General features: G+C 36.3%; 1 protein-coding gene across 2 annotated transcripts in view; it reads left to right on the forward strand.

Moving 5' to 3' along the window:
- Positions 1–19798, forward strand: part of LOC114278054 (uncharacterized) — a 90939-nt gene that overhangs the window by 22949 nt on the left and 48192 nt on the right. For both annotated transcript variants that reach the window (XM_082874171.1, XM_082874172.1), the window contains exon 6: positions 2220–2367. In XM_082874171.1, coding sequence (XP_082730297.1) covers positions 2220–2367 — 148 coding nt within the window. The remainder of the gene's footprint in view (positions 1–2219; positions 2368–19798) is intronic.

A 19798-nucleotide genomic window follows, 5' to 3' on the forward strand; every position in this document is an offset into this window, starting at 1 on the left:
CCCTTGCTTCTAATCACAGCGCCAATATAAGGAACAAGTTATAAGAAAAGGCAGCAATATATTATGAAGAAGAAAATGAAACAGGGAGGAAGAACTGAGATTACATAGAAGGGAATAGAGTATTCTAGAGTATAGGGCTGTAAAAAGGAATTAAGTTACTTAAACTCGACTCGTGTTCGGCTTACTAGAAGCTTATTCAATATTGGCTTATTATATAAAAGAGCTATGCTTGAGTACATTTGGAAACTGGTTGAATAGAGCTGTAAAACGAACCAAGTTACTTAAACTTGACTTGTGTTTGGCTCACTAGAAGCTCATTCGAGTTCATCTTGTTCCATAAATGAGCCTGGCTTTAGTACATTTGGAAACTCGTTAATTTTTTAAGCTTGGCTCATTAAGCTAATAAGCATTCTAGAATTAAATAAAAAAGTGATTTTCTTGGCCTTTATTCATCATTTGCTTGCTTGAAGCTTGTTTGAAATCAGAATGAAAGATACTCAAACAATTCTTATACATATTTAGAAGCTCATTAAATTCATGCCAAGCTTGAACAATCCACTATGGGGTTTGGCTTGGCTTGGTTGGTTTTCAACCCTAGTAGAGAAAGATGAGAAAGGATGGAGGGAGAAAAGCAACTGGGAGAGGGACCGGAAATTTTTCCATATGATATTTTCTTCTAATCATCTATCTGAAATCACTTGTTGGAATTAGAATTTTATATGAGATCTTAGGAACCAAGTCTAGTTCCTCCTTGGTTGGGTGTCCATGTTCTGCACTTTGACATGTAATTTTACTTTAGTCAGGTGCCTAGCGTGTGACTACTTAAGTAGATCTGGGCACCCCCTATCATATGCTATAAATAAAGCGACTTACAATTAGTAGACTATTTTGCATGTCTGAAAAAAAAAAAAAAATGATAAAACAAAATAGTTTTCTTAATAGTTAAACTATTAGAGAGAGTCTTACGTGTCTTCCTCGTTAATGCATGGCTTGCCACTTGCCACTTGCTGCCATCACCATTGTAGGAGAATAAAGGAGGCTAGTCATCCCACTAAAAAAAGCTTTGAGCTTGCTGTTGTAGGCAGTGTTTGGGATTGGGACTGAATGAATTGGGCTCTAAATTGTCTATATTTGTGTGGGATTAGTTGGACTATCTAGTTTTGTGGTTTCAGTTTTAAACTAGTGGTTGGCACAGCTTTTCAAAAATAAGCCAGATTTTTCTTCTGAGATGGTTTTGAGATTTTATTAAGACTGTATGTTAGCCTGGTTTCTGGTTCTATTTGTCGAACTGGCCAGTCCAGTCCAGTATTGAATACATTATCTTAAATTCCTAGTGTTGTAGAATTTTTTATTTTATTTTTTGAACTTGTGTATAGTTGTTTCTCTACTGGAAATGCCTTTGCCGAGTTTTACTCAATTGGGTACTTCTTGGTTGTAATAAACCCCTTTCTGAGAAATTTCTCACAGGTAAGATGTAGGAGCAAAACATGTTTATACATGATGGTAGTACCTGTTTACAACTCATTGTGGTCCAGGTTTTGTGACTTTCTTAGTTGTGTATAATATCCGGGGATTAAGTTTTTTTACTGCTAATCTAATGGTGGCTGACTAATTACTAATGAGTGTTCTTTTTTGTTTGTTCTTGCTTTTACTTTCCTCCTCATGCCTCCGTTCTTAAAGTTCCAGTTAAGTAAAATTGCCAGTTGCATGACTTTTTGTTGCACAATGATGTAACCATTCCTTCCACTTGTAATATATATACATGATGTCCATTCCTTCTCTTTTTGAGAAAAGCTGGTTTAAACATATGTTTTTATGCAATACAGTGATCCTGATCAAATCAATATGCTCTTAGCAAACCTGTTTTATATTATTGGATAATCAATACCTTTTAAGTTCAGATCTATGTCATCTGGTTGTTTGCAAGGTTTTGCGAAGCTTGTAGTTAACTGATATCATCACTACTGTAGTATCGCAATCCTTTGTAATCTCGTATGGTTAGAATGTCTGGGTAATGCCCAGGTTTCCTGGGTTCAAATCCCGGCAACAGAATATTTTGCTACTGTATATTGGTCCTATTATTATCTTAATTAAGTTAATGAGATGATGTGTCGTCTCTTCTACAAAGTTTTTATCCTTTCTCCATCTGTCATAATAATGTTTGGTTCACAGTTATCTGTTACTTTTTCTACTAATATTCATATCATGGGTCTATGCAGAGGTGGACCATTATCAGGAAACGACGGAGCAACGTTCATGTGGGAGGTGGCTCACAACTTTTGGAGGCTCAGCTGGCAGCTCGCAGGGCTGTTTCCCTGGCCCTCAACATGCCAATGGTAGACAGCTTGACGGCAGCTTGTTCAAACGGTATTGGTAATTCTATCTGCTTCTAGTACTATCTATGTCATGGCCCGAGCCCGCCCCTATGGGTTAAGGACATAACTGGTCAGTAATTCTGAGATTACCTACGGCCTCAAATCAAAATCAGACATAACTCAACAGAGTAAAGGGGCCAAACAGAAGTAATAATTAAAAACTTTGTCCATAGAGCCATGCTTATATGCACTTTAAAACAAATCATACACATGTACGTTAATAACCTATATTAAAATACATTACCATAAAATCCTTTACAGACAGGATCATTCAAACCGAGTCAACCCATAACAAAACTATATATAGATATACACAAAGGCCTTGCCAACAAGACAAAATATAAATACATAACAAAGTGGCAAGGATGGGTCTTGTGCGTGAGACACAAGGGCTGACCCTCCAAAACTTTTGTTGTTCCTGATAGACTTCACTGGGGCTGGGTTTGGACTTCTCTTAGCTCACCTACAAACACATGAATGAGCATGAGCGATAGCCCAATGAATAATATCAAATATAGAGGTTACATAATAATATGTAGAACAACATGCTCCAAACGGCCTTGGGCTCAATTCATACTTCTATTTAACAGATATATAACTATACGAAATTCAAATCAAGTGACTGTAGTTCTAAACATTCTGACCTTTGGCCCATTCAGATTTCCATTCATGACAAAACGGCCTTCGGCCCATTCACTTATGTCAAAACGGCCTTCGGCCCACTCATCTCTGTCAAAATGGCCTTCGGCCTATTCATTCATGTCAAAACGGCCTTCGGCCCACTCGTTCATGTCAAAACGACCTTAGGTCCATTCATATATGTCAAAACGACCTTCGGTCCATTCATTTCTGTCAAAACGACCTTCGGTCCATTCATTTCTGTCAAAACGATCTTTGGTCCATTCATTTATTCATGTCAGACTTTTGTCCACAATCCCAATTAGCAACTCATAAAGTTTATAAGGGAATAAACAACTGGACATTGACAAGCTTTCGAATATTGATATTACTCACAGTGATCGGCTTGCGAATTTGCCCTAGAGCTTGACCCTACACATTTCATGAACACAAAAAGGTCAATAACAGTTCAATCCGTTCTTTAATTCATATATTCCTCTTTAGGCTTTATTTTTATCTCATTAACTCATTTACAACGTTTAACACATGCCTAAGAGTGATTACAAGTGAAAGAGAATGGAAAACGAAACACAACGCATGAACAAAATTTCAGAAAATAGGGTCCCCGCTCGAGCGAACCCAAGAGGCCTGCAAAAGTACTGGTCACTTCAAAATTACGCTCAAGCGTGAGTTAGGGCACTCGAGCGGAAGGCCTGTCTACAAAAGCTCCCCGCTCGAGCGTGAAATATCCCGCTCGAGCGGACATCCAACTCGGTAAAAAGTGCTAGGAGCACGATTTTCCCGCTCGAGCGGCAGTCACCCCGCTCGAGCGGACATAAAAAATCTGGGTTTTCCAGATTAAGTTCTTGAGCTCCAATTCGATTTTTAACCAACAAATCATGCATGTTATGGCCCAATTCTCAAATATAATCATACTAACATGATGTAAACCCCAAATCACAACCCAATGGAGCTCAATTCACAAATAATTCACATGCATGCCCCAATCTCCCATCAAACTCATTCTAACATAACAATTTCATACATTCAAGTTCATATCTTCATAAATTGTACATGCATGTGATGAATTGCCACATTCTCAACTTAGACAACACAAATGGTGATCAAAACATGAGTTTCAACCAAAACTCTACATGAATCATGTGTTTCAAGCTCAAACATGCAAATTCAAAGTAATTTCCTACATGCATGAGTTCTAAGACTTCAAACTTAACAAAATTAACTCATTGCATGCTTTTGATCACAAACAACCCTTGAACTTACAAGATCACAATTTCAAACTTATGAATTCAAGACCAAATGCTTACCTAGAGGCTCAATCTTCCAAACTATAGCAATTTCTTGAGTTTAATCCTCCAATTCTTCACAAATTTGAGCCAAACACCCAACTCTCCTCTTTTCCCTCTCTCTAGCCGACACCCTTCTCTATTTCTTGAGTTTAATTCAGCCAAGAAGAATAACAAAGAGGGTATTTGAGTGTATAGTGCCCCACTAAGTCATAATATAATAATATAGAGTAATTGGGCACTAATTCATTAATTTAATCAGCTTAATTTGGTCCGAATCAATTTTTCAATTAAACTTCACCGTAGGCTCAAAAAATTACGCTATTCACAATGGCGTAATCAATTTCGGGTTCCGTGGCCGATAAGGCCTTCAATTTAGTTTCCAAAGCAGATTATTCAGACAGATATTCCTACGGTGAACAGATAGAAACCCAAAATCACATACATTCACATAATGGCATACAAAATCATGTTAAACACATAATCATATTCAAATTAAGGACCAATTAGCATATTACGGAACAGGGGTATCACAATCTATCTCTAATGTATTGAAGTGTTTGAGCTGGCAAAGAACTTGCTGATATTCTAGTTGCCATGTGATTTTCCTGTTCTTCCTTTTGTTGAAATTTTTACAAATCTGTGTTTTTGTCAACTCCTGCTTGAAGGGGGATATTGAATGGGCTATCTTGACCACTTTTTTTTTTTTGATCAGCAAAGAAAAATTTCATTTAACAGTATGAAATTAAAAGTACAGGAAGATGGCATGCATCGAAAGAGTTTCGGAAGTATAAAAATACCCCTACTACTGCTATACGCACCCATACAACCAACCCTTAAGCCTCTCGATTTCTTAAATAAAAAAGTTAAGAAGAACTTAACTAGAAAAATTAAAAAACATGAACCCACTTGACCACTTGATTTGGAAAAGTTTGTTTTTCATCTTTTACCTGTCACTGTTTGACATAATAGGTTGCCACAAAAGTTCATGTAGCAGAATAGGTTTCGACCAATTAATTCAAGAGTGTTTGCTAGGCATGGAAACTACATTGGATGGTCACATATGGGCAAGGGCTACTTGTTTAACATATTTCTAAAAGTGGACTTGGCAAACTTATCAAAAACACGACATTGATGCACTGGGGATATAGCAAGTAAATAAATAGGCTAAGTTGCACAAAGACGTTATATGACATGGCATGCTGATTTGCAAAAGTGAAGGACAACATGTTTGGGACACATTCAATTTTTATATTTTTACGAATTTATTTTATTATATATATGATAATATTTTAGGTAAGGAAAAATATATAACAAAATAGATAAGGGGAAGAAGAGGAGGAGAAACAGTAAATTGGAGTGGAACAGTGACACCAAAGGGGTAGAAGAGAAAAGAGAAAGAAACATAATTGAGAAATTAGAGAAGCAGAAAGAAGCACGGGAAATAATTCCAAACCAATGTTTCAATTATTCAATTTTGAATCATAGTCCCCAAAACCCATTAAATAAAGGCCTATGAGTAACCCTAAACCCTAAACCGTAATGAAAAGTTACCAAAGATAACCTAACAGTAATCATTAAATCTGATTCAAATCAACAAACCTAATTAATCTGAAAATAAAATAATACTAAAATAAGTTACTAAATCTTTAATTTGTTCTTCATCAAATGGTTTTTATTGCTCAATCACCTTGACATATTTGCTATACCCCCTACTGCTATTGTTATTAGAAATTTGAATATCATCTGATTTATATGAAACAGCTGTGACAAATCTTAACACTGCACCAAGTAACTCGACATGTCCTGCTGCTGTGGAAGCTTCAGTAGTTGGCACACAATCCCAACATCTGTCTCGGCGATACTCCATCCCTACAACATCGAAATCTCGGGTAACCATAAAGAGCGTTGACAAAACCCACTCTCAGCCCAGATGATATGGTCAAAGTTGCTGCAGTCGCTGTTGGGGCCCGCATCGCCACCCCAGCCGATGCTGCAGGCAAAGAATGTTGTCCACATCATCCCTGGAGGTGGTTCTTTAATTAAATCACCTAGTGTAGCCAGTACAAACCCTTTACCTCCTAATGTTTACGTCATTCGTACTGGCCTCGTAGCTACACTGACTGCCACATATCCTACTTTCTCGACGAATGCCTCGCGGCCAGGTGGAACTCAACAATCACATAACAATTCTTTGAAACCTGCCACATAATTAAATCTGTCAGCTGTAGTAACCAATGCCATCGTTACAAGTAGCCTAGTAGCTAGTGAGCTCAAGGCTTTTGACACGCTTAATTCCCTCTCCTGTAATCCACCTAAAGAACATGTCAAGGAAGGTCAAGTTGGTGTCTCATTCAATGCAGCAAGAGAGCAAGTCCAAGAAGCTCGAGCTATTGTTTCAAGTGATGCATTGTAAGAGAAAGTTAAAGAAGTTCATCAAGCTTCTGTTTCAGGTAATGCACCAAAAGAGCAAGTTCAAGAACATCAAACTGCTTTACCCAGCTCCAAAACAATCCTAAAAGGTCAAAATGATTTGGTTGAGAACTTGAAATGTTCATCAAATTTGAAGATTACCAAAGATTGTCAAATGGATATTATCAGTGAAGATCCAATCGGTGGAAGTGAAAAAGGAGATGATGATATGATGATAGCCATGCTAGTTGAGGAAGGAAGAGAGAACCAATCTGTAGTTGAGAAATTTTTTGAAAATTAGAGATTGGATGTGCAACAAAGCATCTTGAAAGAAGACTGAATTTGTGGTATAAATGACTCTTGTTTTTCTTTTTTCTTCTTTTCTTTGTTCCTTCTGAGTAGACCTCTTCAGTGGTGTGCTTACCCTAACAAAGATAAGATTTGCTCAGTTAAAGAAAAAAAGAAAGAGACAAGATTTGCTCGATTGCTAGAAATGTTAGTGAGTGAAGTGAGTTCTTCATTCGCCATGGAACCACCTATTAAATACAAGTTAAAGCAAGACATTGTTGCAGAAGTGGCGAAATTAAAGTGTCAAGCATTAATAGCAAAACGAAACATGGTTATTGGTGGAAGAGTTCTCTGATTTTGCTTTCATGCTAAGAATGTAGAAGGTTATGTTTCAAGAACAATGAATTTTTGCAGACACAAATCACTAGTTTAAAACTTTCAAATGCCATTTGTTGAAATTGAAACTGGAAGAGTTTGTAACAATACTTGACTCTCATTACAAGCATGGGTTACACCACCCCACTTTTTACCACAAAACTTTTATTTATCTACCTATAATAAGGGTTTTCTTTTTCTATAGGCTTCCACCTCTTTAATGGATGGCTAGATAAACTTGATCTGGGGACTGTTAACCTTCTAAATTATCTAGGATCCTTTTACCATTCTAGTATATTCTAGAATTCTCTAAACTATTCTAGGATGCTTCTACCATTCCACTATATTCTAGAATTGGATTAAACTATTTAAGGGCTATCGTTAAAGTTTTCTCTACTTTTCTAGAATAGTCTAGAACCTTCTGGATTTGTCTAGATTTCTCCAAGTTTTCCCAATGTTTTAGATTCTTCTAGAATGCTCTAGAATCTTTTGAATTTCTCTGGACTTTTCTGAAGTCATATATTCTTGTGGAAGACTCTAGAGAGTCTGTGATGAATAGCAAAATGCCCCTCAATACTGACTCTCTATTTACTGATGTCTATTCATGTGCGTGTAAAACTTGAGCTCTCTAATTTTTCTTGATAATTCTTCGCCGTTCTTCATCTTTCTATGTGGCAATGATCTTTCCTTGATCACGCTTTTCCCATCTGCAAACACATCTTCATAAACCATATTTTCCCTTTGGCAGTCTCAAATTGTGTTGACTATCTTTGTAGTCTCATACTGCACGATCTCTTCAGCAACATCAATATTTGCTATGGCGCTTCCATCACTGTTCCCGGACCAATGAATGTCACACTCTCATACTGTACATTGTTTGACAACTCCACCAACAGTCCCTGACTATTTCCTTTACTTGATGTACTTGAAATTTTTGCTTCTACTTGACCTGTCTCATTCATTCTTAATCCAATTCTTGTATGGATGCTTGAACCACCCAACTCTGACATTGGTTCCTGATTGAACCATCTCAGATAATAGTCTTGATCATCTATTATGTCAGTCCCAAGACAACATTGACTATTCTATAAAAGTAGAGAAAACTTTAACGATAGCCCTTAAATAGTTTAATCCAATTCTAGAATATAGTGGAATGGTAAAAGCATCCTAGAATAGTTTTGAGAATTCTAGAATATACTAGAATAGTAAAAGGATCCTAGATAATTTAGAAGGTTAACAATATAGTCCCCAGATCAAGTTTATTCTACCAAGACCACCATGCTTCCATTATCATTCTCGGTGGGTCTCACTCTAAGTAGCTTCACTCTAACAAGAAGTCGCCCTTTTTCCTCTTGGATGACTTGCACACTACTCTAGTTAACCGTCTCCTAGGTAGCCCTTTTGTTGATTCAAACTTGAGATGTGTAGTTTTTCTGGCACATGTTCAAGCACAAACAGTTGTTGATCGTCACATCCAGCACTTGTTCCAATCAACTTGCTTCCATACTTGTCAGCAAACCAACTTTTGTACATGTAATGCCCCAACTTTTATTATCCGAATACATCACCAAAATCCTTATTAAAGTTTATTTTCAATCTATAATAAATGCCAAAGCAATAGACAAATAAATATTTTCTCTCGTTTACACAATAACGAAATGTTTGATACAATAAATTTCAAATGCCCTTAGGCTTACATTGAAAATAAATAAACAAACACAAAAAAAGGTTTAATCCGCTTTTACTAACATAGCATTCCACCTACAGAAAATAAGGCCTTGTGGCCAACAAATGAAGAAAATCCTTTGATCTCGAACAATATTCCAACTTGTACTTAAAAAATGATTAACAACGTGGGATGAACACTAATGTCCAATAGAGATCCTAGTGATTCTAAGTAATAACATCAAATAGATAAACCAGATCATGAATGCTCTCAGGTCATAATTATATAGATAATGTATTCATGTAATAATCCAAAGTATTCATACATAAGTATACATTTCCGAAACAATCAATCTTTTATCATTTCAAGAAAATGTTTCTTAACTCTCCATTTAGTTGTTAGCAGTTTGAAAGAATTTCCTTCACTTGTCTAACTTTGGAAACCATTTTCCATTCGTTCAAACATTCACACGATGTCCATTAACTTAAATCTTTAGCTTTCTGCTTCCCAACATCGTCTCACTAACCAATAAAACTACTACAAGTTCACACCTCGCTCGACCATTACAACACACAACTGATACTAATACAACCAATAACAATACTTCTACTATTATAGTTGTAACGCCCCGAAATTTAATACCCCGAATACATTACCAAATTCCTTATTAAAGTCCAATTCCATAAAAATGAAAGCGAAAGCAATAATAAATAATCAAACAATAAATGATCTCTCGTATAAACCATGATGACATATCCAAATACAATTGTTTACAATTGATGCCCTTAGGTTTATATTGAAGAAATAAAATAAAACGATGAAATGGGAGGGTTTAACCCTCTTTACAACAAATTGGCATTTCGTCTACAAGTATGAGGCCCTATGGCCAACAAATAAAAGACTTTGTAGTCTTTTATAACTCTTCCAACTTGTACCTAAAAAATTATCAATAACGTGGGATGAACACTAATGTACAAATGGGATCCCAATGTTTCTAAACAATAGTATTCTATAGATAAATATAATCATGAATGCTCAAGTGATAAGTACATAAGTAAGGTTATCTTTTCATAACCAAAATATACATACATAAGTATATTTTTCCAAAATATCCTCTTTAACAAAACAAGAGACAAAACAATTTCTTATCTTTCCAATTTATCTTTAATTCCTCAAAAGTTTTCCCCACTTCAATTTACTTATGAATAACCATATATGTATGAATAACCTCGTTATCTCCTAAATGAAAGACAACAATCAACATCCACGACTATTGCAAAGTCTAACTCTCATCACATTACACAACCGGTTATAAATCTAACTACACACACTAATCCTCTATTACAATATCAACGAATACACGTGTCTCAACATGATCACACAAATAACAACTAATCAAGATCACATCTCATAATCCCGACTTCGTCAAGCCATTCCAACATGCTTTACCGAGCGCTAACTGAAAGGAAACAAAACCTGTCTCAAAGCACCACGCTTTACCGGTGGCTAGCTAGAAAGAAACAGAACCTCCGTATAGCCCAACAGTCCACACGCTTTACCGGGCATAAATCAGAAGGAAACATAACCTAATTCAAGGAGCCACGCTTTACTGGACCAAAGCTGGAAGGAAATAGAACCTTAACCCACGCTTTACTGGGCACAAATCGGAAGGAAACAAAACCTATGTCAATGCGCCACGCTTTACCGAGTACTAACTGGAAGGAAGCAGACCCTCCATATAGCACTTTCTTCATCTATCTCATCACATTTCATGTTAATACCAATTACACGAATTAAATAAATCACATATAACACATACAACTTACTCAACAACAACAAATACCATCCTCTCCTGATGGCCAATTGTAAAACCTCTAAGCGGTAAATAACATAAAATATCATAATAATAAACCACAACTCCCTTAACATTAACCAAGTCAAGATCTTCATTTATGATCATATTATTACATAAATCTCATAACCAATCCACGATTTCAACATTAACAATTTCGACATGAACATTAAACCCACAACAATCATTTAATTTTCCCTTCTTCCATATCACATTCCTAATTACAATAATCAATATTGTTCAACAGCTATAGAGTCATCATCTTATCTCACCTCTCACCTCTCATCTCTCAATTCTCAATTCTCATAACATCAAATAAAAATTAGGGCTTTTCACATTACTCTTCCTAAACATGTTCCATTAGCATAGAGTTCTCATAATTAATAATAAAATATGAAGTTTAATAAACTTCTTAATTCCTTCCACTAACATGTATTTTGAAATTCTCTCTCAAAAATCAAGATTCCATGCAATGGAAGGTACCACATATCTATCTATAAGAGTATATTGAAGAGAAGTAAGGAAATCCCTATCTCTTGAGACGAAGAGAATAAGACCCAAAAATCAGCATCGACAAAATTACGAACTAACCGGCTCAAAAGAAAGCTCTTGTCGTGCTCTAGGTTTTGGTATAAAGAACTAGGGTGAGATTTTGACCCTAGGTAGATGAAACCAAAGGTTAAAGAGCTTGGAAGCTCAGTTATGGTGGAAAGAGAAAGAAAAGCAGAAAAAGTGGGTTTTCACATGCACCAATGTCTTAAATAGATGGGCCATAGCAGGAGCGACCAACACCATCGCGGGCAGGATTGACACAGTTGCTGGCACAACCAAGAGGGTTGGGGGCAAGCTCACGGGTACTAGGGAATTCCGCTGACAAAGTTCTGGGAGTGATTTTTGGTCGCGGGCACGGTTCCCATGACCGCAGGCGCAAACAAACTTCCAACATATTTTTGTTTTGATGTTCTAAAGCCAACCCAAGGTTTTCCAAAGCCACAACTCAACAAGACAAGGTGAAACTCAACCCAAAACAAACACAAGGTCCAAACGGAAAGGCAAAAAGGATCAAGTTCAACCCGGGCTACTGCAATACTCTGACCATCTATCATGTCATTATCACAAATCATGCGAGTCGTTAATTAATCGGATTACACAATCCATCTAATCACGTAAACAACCGGTTAAGATCACAAAACATTTACACATCAATATTATTTCAATTACATTCTCAATTCACATACTCATAAACAAGCATCTTTACAGATGTACACATATTAATAATGAAGTGTAGAACTCAAAAACAATTGGTGTCTCGCCAAGCCCCACATTACAACCGTGGTCTCGTCGAGCACCTCATCACTGCATGCTTTACCGGTTGCTAGTCGGAAAGAACACATTACCTCTACGTAGCACCAGTTGCTAGCCGAAATGATCGCATTACCTCCATATAACATCAGCCTGCTTTATCAAGTGCTAACCAGAAGGAATGCATTACCTCAATATATCACATCGCATCTTTCACATCAAATGTCCATATCGTCCTAAACTACACAGTAAATCTATTTAACCACCATCATTACCATCATCCACTGATGGACAAAGACAAAACCTCTAACAACACAAAGCTCATTAAAAAAAAAAACATAGTCAACAACGATAGCTTTTTTCCCATGTATAAACTCATTCCATTTCTCAATTTATATAAACATTTCTCAATTTTTTTAATTTTAAAAAAAAAATTTTAAAAAAAACATAGTCAACAACGATAGCTTTTTTCCCTTGTATAAACTCATTCTATTTCTCAAATTATATAAGCATTCCTAACCATCTCTTTAGTTTTCAAAACTAACCTTGTTATTCCTAATCTTCAACATTTACAACATTTGCTATATTAATTAACACAATTCCATTCTTTTCAAAATTCACCTACTCATTCCAAGAATTTAATAGTTACATTCCATTTCATTTCTAAATGCCATTCTTAACATGTTTCCAAGTTAAATCATTCATTTCATACATGAAGATACCCCAAAACAAGTATTTAATTAACTTTACCCCTTGATTTCTTCAATTACACAATTTCATTAAATTAGGTTTTTCACAGAAAAAAAAAATTAAGGCTTTTCACATAAAACTTCAAATACATATTCGATTAACATAGAATCCTCATAACCAACAACCAAGGCATAAGTTTGAACTCAAAATCCCAAACCCTAACCCACACTCGTATACTTTTCAAAATCTCCCAACAAAACTCAAGTTTTTATGCAATAAAAACTACCACTCATCTATCTATAACGATATATTAAAAAGAGTCAAAAGAATCCTTACCTCTTGAAGCATAGAGGAGAACCCAAAAAATTAATGGTAACAAAACTGCGAACTTCTTGGCTTAAAAGGAAGCCCTCAACGAGATTTACAACCTATCTCAAAGGAGCAAGATGAGTGGACAACCCAAAGTGAGGTAGATTAGACGATTTGTGTGAAAAAATTAGAGCTTTAAAGGAAGAAAAGTGGGTCTTCGAAGTAGAGAGAGAGAGAGAGAGAGAGAGAGTGTAAAAGGTCCTATAAATAGTACTAGGGTAAAAAGGTGGGTTGCTAGCCCTAAGATTATTTAAAATATAAACCAAAAATCCCAAAAAGAAGGCTGCAAAATGCAGTAGAATTTCTCATTTTTTTGTCAGGTGTTGATACCTAAAGGAGGGGTGACGACACCCTAGTGCAGTGGTGAGTTCAAGCACGTTTAAAATAGGTGGAGTGTCACCAGAAGGCCCAGGTGTCAACAACTCCAAGTAGTGTTGCACCTAGATCATTTAGAACAAGCAGTGTCGACCCTAGGAAGAGGTAGTGTCGACACTAGTGAGTAGAAGCTTCAAAGGAAATAAAAAGAATGCAGGTGTCGACCCTAGGAGACCTAGTGTCGGCACCCTATTCAGAAATTCAAAGTTCTAGAGCACTTTTTTTTTATAGATCTGAGCACAAATGAACATCCCTATCAAAGTCTAGATCAAATTTCACTCAATCAATACAATGATACACCAATCGATGGATTTCAATAACAAAAATAATGAAATTAAACACATCCCATTGACTTATAGAGCACAAGTGTTACAGTACATGTCCCGAAACGTACACCAAAAACGAAGATGAAAAAAGTAACTAGTTTGGGTTCGTAACCTTTTTAACTCAAGTTATTAAACTTGTTGGGGTGTCTTTACACCTAGGGCCCTAAAGCCATTTGGTTTGACAACCATTGGCCTAATACTTGCTACATGGGTCAATTAGAAAGTTTAAGGTGTTAGGGAAATTCAATGATTCCCCACAAGTAAATCAATCAATGGGAATAAAAACTAATGCGGAAAAATTAAATCAAAAGCAACACAATAATTTTTACCTGGTTCCCTCAATGTGAGGTACGTCCACGGGATCGAAATTCGATTCCACTATCAACCAAATAGTTTTCAGACGATTACAAATGAGACACGAATGGTCTCACAAAACCACCCTTAGGTGAATTCTAAATAATCACAAATAAACAAGAGGAAATACCTCACCAAATAGATGAACCAAAATCTTCGAAACCAGAGTTGAAGAAGATCCAAAATAATAACCCAAATCAGTCGAATTCAAACCAGCCACAAACGGAGTAATTTTCGAAGCTTGAACAAATCACTCTACCAAACTTAGATGCCACCAAATTGATTGATCAACTCAAGCATTATCTCACTGACCAAAAATTATTCTGATGCCGCTAGATCTACCGAGAAGAGACAAAACAATATTGATACCAGTTGTTAGGGAAAATATGTGATTCCCCACAAGTAAATCAATCAATGGGAATAAAAACTAATGCAGAAAAACTAAATCAAAAGCAACACAAGAATTTTTACGTGGTTCCCTCAATGTGAGGTATGTCCACGGGATCGAAATCTGATTCCACTATCAACCAAATAAGTTTCCAAACGATTACAAACGAGACATGAATGGTCTCACAAACCACCCTTAGGTGAATTTCAAATAATCACAAATAAACAAGAGGAAAAATCTCACCAAATAGATGAACCAAATCTTCGAAACAGATTTGTAAAAGAACCAAAATAATAATCCAAATTAGCTTCTAAGCACCAGTCGAAAGCATACAAATAATGCTTTAAAGCAACCAAACCTTGAAATTAATGAAACTTCTAAACATCAGGATCAAAAACCACACCCACCAAATTTTGTTGCTGCCATGGAATCAAACAACTGCCTCTTTTTGTTTTTTCACTTGTAGGACATTGATTCGAACTAAGCTTGAAGTGACCCGCAAGTGGACAACCAACCGACTTTGCTTTATTCATGTTGAACCTCTGAAGAACTTTCTCAATGTAGCTTTCTTGAGACAACCAAATCAGCCCCTCTTTGCGATCACGAACAATTTTCATACAAAGTATTTGCTTTGCCGGTCCCAAATCTTTCATAGCAAAACATTTGCTCAACTCTAATTTCAACCTGTTAATCATAGTGTAACCTTGACCCACAATTAACATGTCATCAACATAAAGCAAAAGAATAATAAATTTACCATTCGGAAAATTTTTCACAAACACACAATGGTCCGAAGTGGTTTTAGAAAAACCATTATTCATCATGAAAGAGTCAAATTTTTTGTACCATTGCCGCGGGACTTGCTTGAGGCCATACAAGCTTTTCTTCAATTTGCAAACAAATTTCTCTTTCCATTTTTCCACAAAACCTTCTGGTTGCTCTATGTAAATTTCTTCTTCAAGATCACTGTGAAGAAATGCGGTCTTCACATCAAGTTGTTCAACTTCAAGGTTTATACTTGCAGCCATGCCAAGTACAACCCGAATAGAAGACATCTTCACAATCGGCGAGAAAATCTTATCAAAGTCAATACCTTTCTTTTGCCCAAAGCCTTCATAACAAGACGTGCTTTGTACCTCTGATTCTTGCCATCATTCTTCAATTTGAAGACCCACTTATTTTTCAAAATTTTTCTCCCCTTAGGCAACTTCACTAAATCATAGGTGTGATTTTCAAGTAAGGAATTCATCTCCTCTTCCATGGCCTTTTTCCAATCACCTTTCTTTACATACTCAATTGCTTTTTGGTAGCTTTCGGGCTCCCCTTGATCGGAAATCAACACAAATTCATTTGGAGGATACTTTCTTGAAAGTTGTTGATCCCTTGTAGATTTTCTCAACTCAAATTGTGGTGGTGGTTCTTGAGTTGGGTGCTCTTCCTCAATTTCTAGCTCAATTTCATTAGGATTAGCATCATCCTCCATATCTTCAATAGGTGGTTGCACATCTCTCCTATTTTTATTATCAGTTGAAGATGAAGGAGATGGATCCATGTCAATGAGATCACTAGTTTTTGGCTCCGGTTGATCACCTTTGCCAAAGTCTTCAATTGTTTGGTCTTCAAGAAACACAACATCACGACTTCAAATGACTTTTTTGTTAACCAGATCCCGCAATCTATACCTGAATTCATCACACCCATAGCCAAGAAAAATACATTGTCTTGACTTACTATCAAGTTTGGACCTCTCATCCTTTGGAATGTGAACAAAAACTCGGCAACCAAACACTCTCAAGTGCTCATAAGACACATCTTTGCCGGTCCAAACTCTTTCTGGAACATCACCATTCAAAGGATAGGAATGAGACAAATTGATCACGTCAATTGCTGTCTTCATTGCCTCACCCCAAAAAGATCTTGGCAATTTAGCTTGTGAAAGCAAACACCTTATTCATTCCACAATGGTGCGGTTCATCCTCTCAGCAATGCCATTTTGTTGAGGAGTCTTCTTAAATGTCTTTTGGTGCCGAATACCTTGGCTGTGACAATACTCATCAAATGGCCCAATGTATTCACCACCATTGTCTGATCGGATACACTTCAATTTCTGCCATGTTTCTCTTTCAACCATGGCCTGAAAATGTTTAAATACTTATAGAATTTGATCTTTAGTTTTTAGTAGAAAAGCCCAAACTTTTCTTGAATAATCATCAATGAAAGTAACAAAATAAAGTGCACCACTATGTGTTGTAACTTTTAAAGGGCTACAAACATTCGAATTAATCAATTCCAAAACATTTTCTTTTCTAGAAGTAACATTTTTATGAAAAGAAACTCTATGTTGTGTACCTGCCAAACAATGAACACAAGTTTTAAGATGTGTAACTTTCAAACCGGGTAGAAACTCTTTCTTGAACAAAACTTGTAGCTCCTTCTCACTCATATAGCCAAGTCGCTTGTGCCACAATTCGGTAGAAGTATCATCTTCAAGTGCATTGACAACACCTTTACAAATTTTTCCTTGCATTGAATAAAGTGTATGAGTCTCCTTACATTTAGCTACCACCAAAGAACCCTTTGTGAGCTTGCATATTCCATCACCAAATTTGTTGTTAAAGCCTTCATCATCTAACTTCCCAGTAGAGATCAAATTGAGGCGAATGTCGGGAACATGCCTCACATCTTTAAGTAACAACTTGTAGCCCAAATTTATTTCCAAGCAAACATCACACATGCTGATAATCTTGGACAAACCTTCATTACCCATTCGAACAGAACCATAATCTCCTTTGGTGTAGGTAGTGAAAAAATCCACTCGAGAGGTCACATGAAAAGAAGCACCGGAATCAATCACCCGATTGCTCTTTTGGCCCACAAAATTGATACAATCATCTTCACAAACAACCATGAGATCATCGGTAGTAACTGTCGTTGTGTCTTCTTGCTTCTTATCCACACTTTTGTTACGCCTTTTCTCCTTGTTCTTGACTTTTCGGCATTCCCGCTTCATGTGCCCTTTCTCATGGCAATAATAACACTCAATGTCTTTCTTTGAAAAAGAACCATCTCTTGATTTGTCACTACTTTGATCATGAACATGAGGAGTCTTACTCCTCCCCTTTGTTTTGCTTCGGCCTCTTACAACAAATGCTTCTGAACGAGAGGAACCCGTTGATTTTCTTCTAGTTTCTTCATTCAACAAGCTACTAGTGACTTGGCCCATTGTGACAACTCCATCGGGTGCCGAATTACTAACTGTTACAACCAAAGTCTCCCAACTTTCGGGCAAAAAACTAAGTAGCATCAAAGCCTGTAACTCATCATCAAAAACAATTTTCATAGAAGCAAGTTAGTTAACAATACTCTTTATTTCATTCAGATGTTCCGGAATAGGGCTGCCCTCTTTATATTTTAAATTAACCAACTTACGAAACAGAAAAACTTTATTTGTGGCTGATTTCCTATCATAAAGGCCTTCTAATTTTTTTCATAAATCATGTGCTGAAGTTTCAGTAGCAACATGATGAAACACACTGTCATCAATCCATTGACGGATAACACCGACGGCTTTTCGATTAAGCCTATTCCATTCATCATCTTTCATACCCTTTGGTTTGCCACTATCACCCTCAATGGGTCTATACAAATCTTTACAAAATAATAGGTCATCCATTTTAGTTTTCCAAGTTACTCAATTGCTTCCATTATTTCCCTCCATTAATTTACACAAATAAATAAACTCAAATAAACCGTAAGTTCTGATACCAGTTGTTAGGGAAATTCAATGATTTCCCACAAGTAAATCAATCAATGGGAATAAAAACTAATGCGGAAAAATTAAATCAAAAGCAACACAATAATTTTTAAGTGGTTCCCTTAATGTAAGGTACGTCCACGGGATCGAAATCCGATTCCACTATCAACTAAATAGTTTCCAAACGATTACAAACGAGACATGAATAGTCTCACAAAACCACCCTTAGGTGAATTCCAAATAATCACAAATAAACAAGAGAAAGACCTCACCAAATAGATAAATCAGAATTTTCGAAACCAGAGTTGAAGAAGACCCAAAATAATAACCCAAATCAGCCGAATTCAAACCAGCCACAAATAGAGTAATTTTCGAAGCTTGAACAAATCACTCCGCCAAACTTAAATGCCACCAAGTTGATTGATCAACTCAAGCATTATCTCACTGACCAAAAATTATTCTGCTGCCGCAAGATAAGGAACCTAAACATTGCACAGTCACGGCAAAAAAAATGTACATCAAATTTAAGCCATTGGTTACACTGTTTTATGAGATGTCTAACGAATTATGGCGTATTGGTGATATGTGTATTAATGATTAAGTTGGGAGGTCGTGTTTCTGTGTGAACATTCACTTTACGCTGAGGGAGCATGTGATAATTTTCTACTAAATACAAGTATATTAAACTTGAGTAATATTGCTTCAAAGTGATGTGTTTGACCGGTTAAAATAGTCATGAATGATAATCGTGGATCTTAATTGTTTGATATTCTATATTGACTCTTGACATGGTATCTTTTTAAATTCGAAAGTTGAGGTGGGGTACTCTATCTTTTATGAAGTAATCGTCATGCCTGAATTTGATGTCAATTCATTGCAAACCCTCACAAGACTTCACTCATCCACTTAGATGGCCTTGGGGTTTAAAAGGCTTGTTGCATACGCTAAATCCAATCGTGATCCCTACGAAAATGGCTTAGATAGATTTTATTGTAATTTTTTTTGCTTTGCTCGAAGACTAGCAAAGTGTAAGTTAAGGGGTGTGATAAGTGCCAAGATATATACATTGAGGTCCCCTAAACTACACTAGTTAAGTCCGTATCAATTGTTATTTAATGATTTTAATGAATTTGTGTGTTGTACAGGTTATATGGGCCTTTGTGATGAAAAGTAGATTGTTATGCTTTTTTTTTTAGCCCATTTCAACTCTAATGGGTATTAAGAGTACAAAGGGATGACCTAGCCTTCATAAAAAAAGGGTTCTTCACATATCAAAAGGTGGCACAAGAGGCAAAAGGGAGAAAACATAAGGTTCCAAGGATGGAGTTCTCCACATCTATGGCGTTC

Source organism: Camellia sinensis, chromosome 6 (genome assembly GCF_055761805.1).
Source record: "Camellia sinensis isolate YWXY chromosome 6, ASM5576180v1, whole genome shotgun sequence".
Taxonomy (NCBI): Eukaryota; Viridiplantae; Streptophyta; class Magnoliopsida; order Ericales; family Theaceae; genus Camellia; species Camellia sinensis.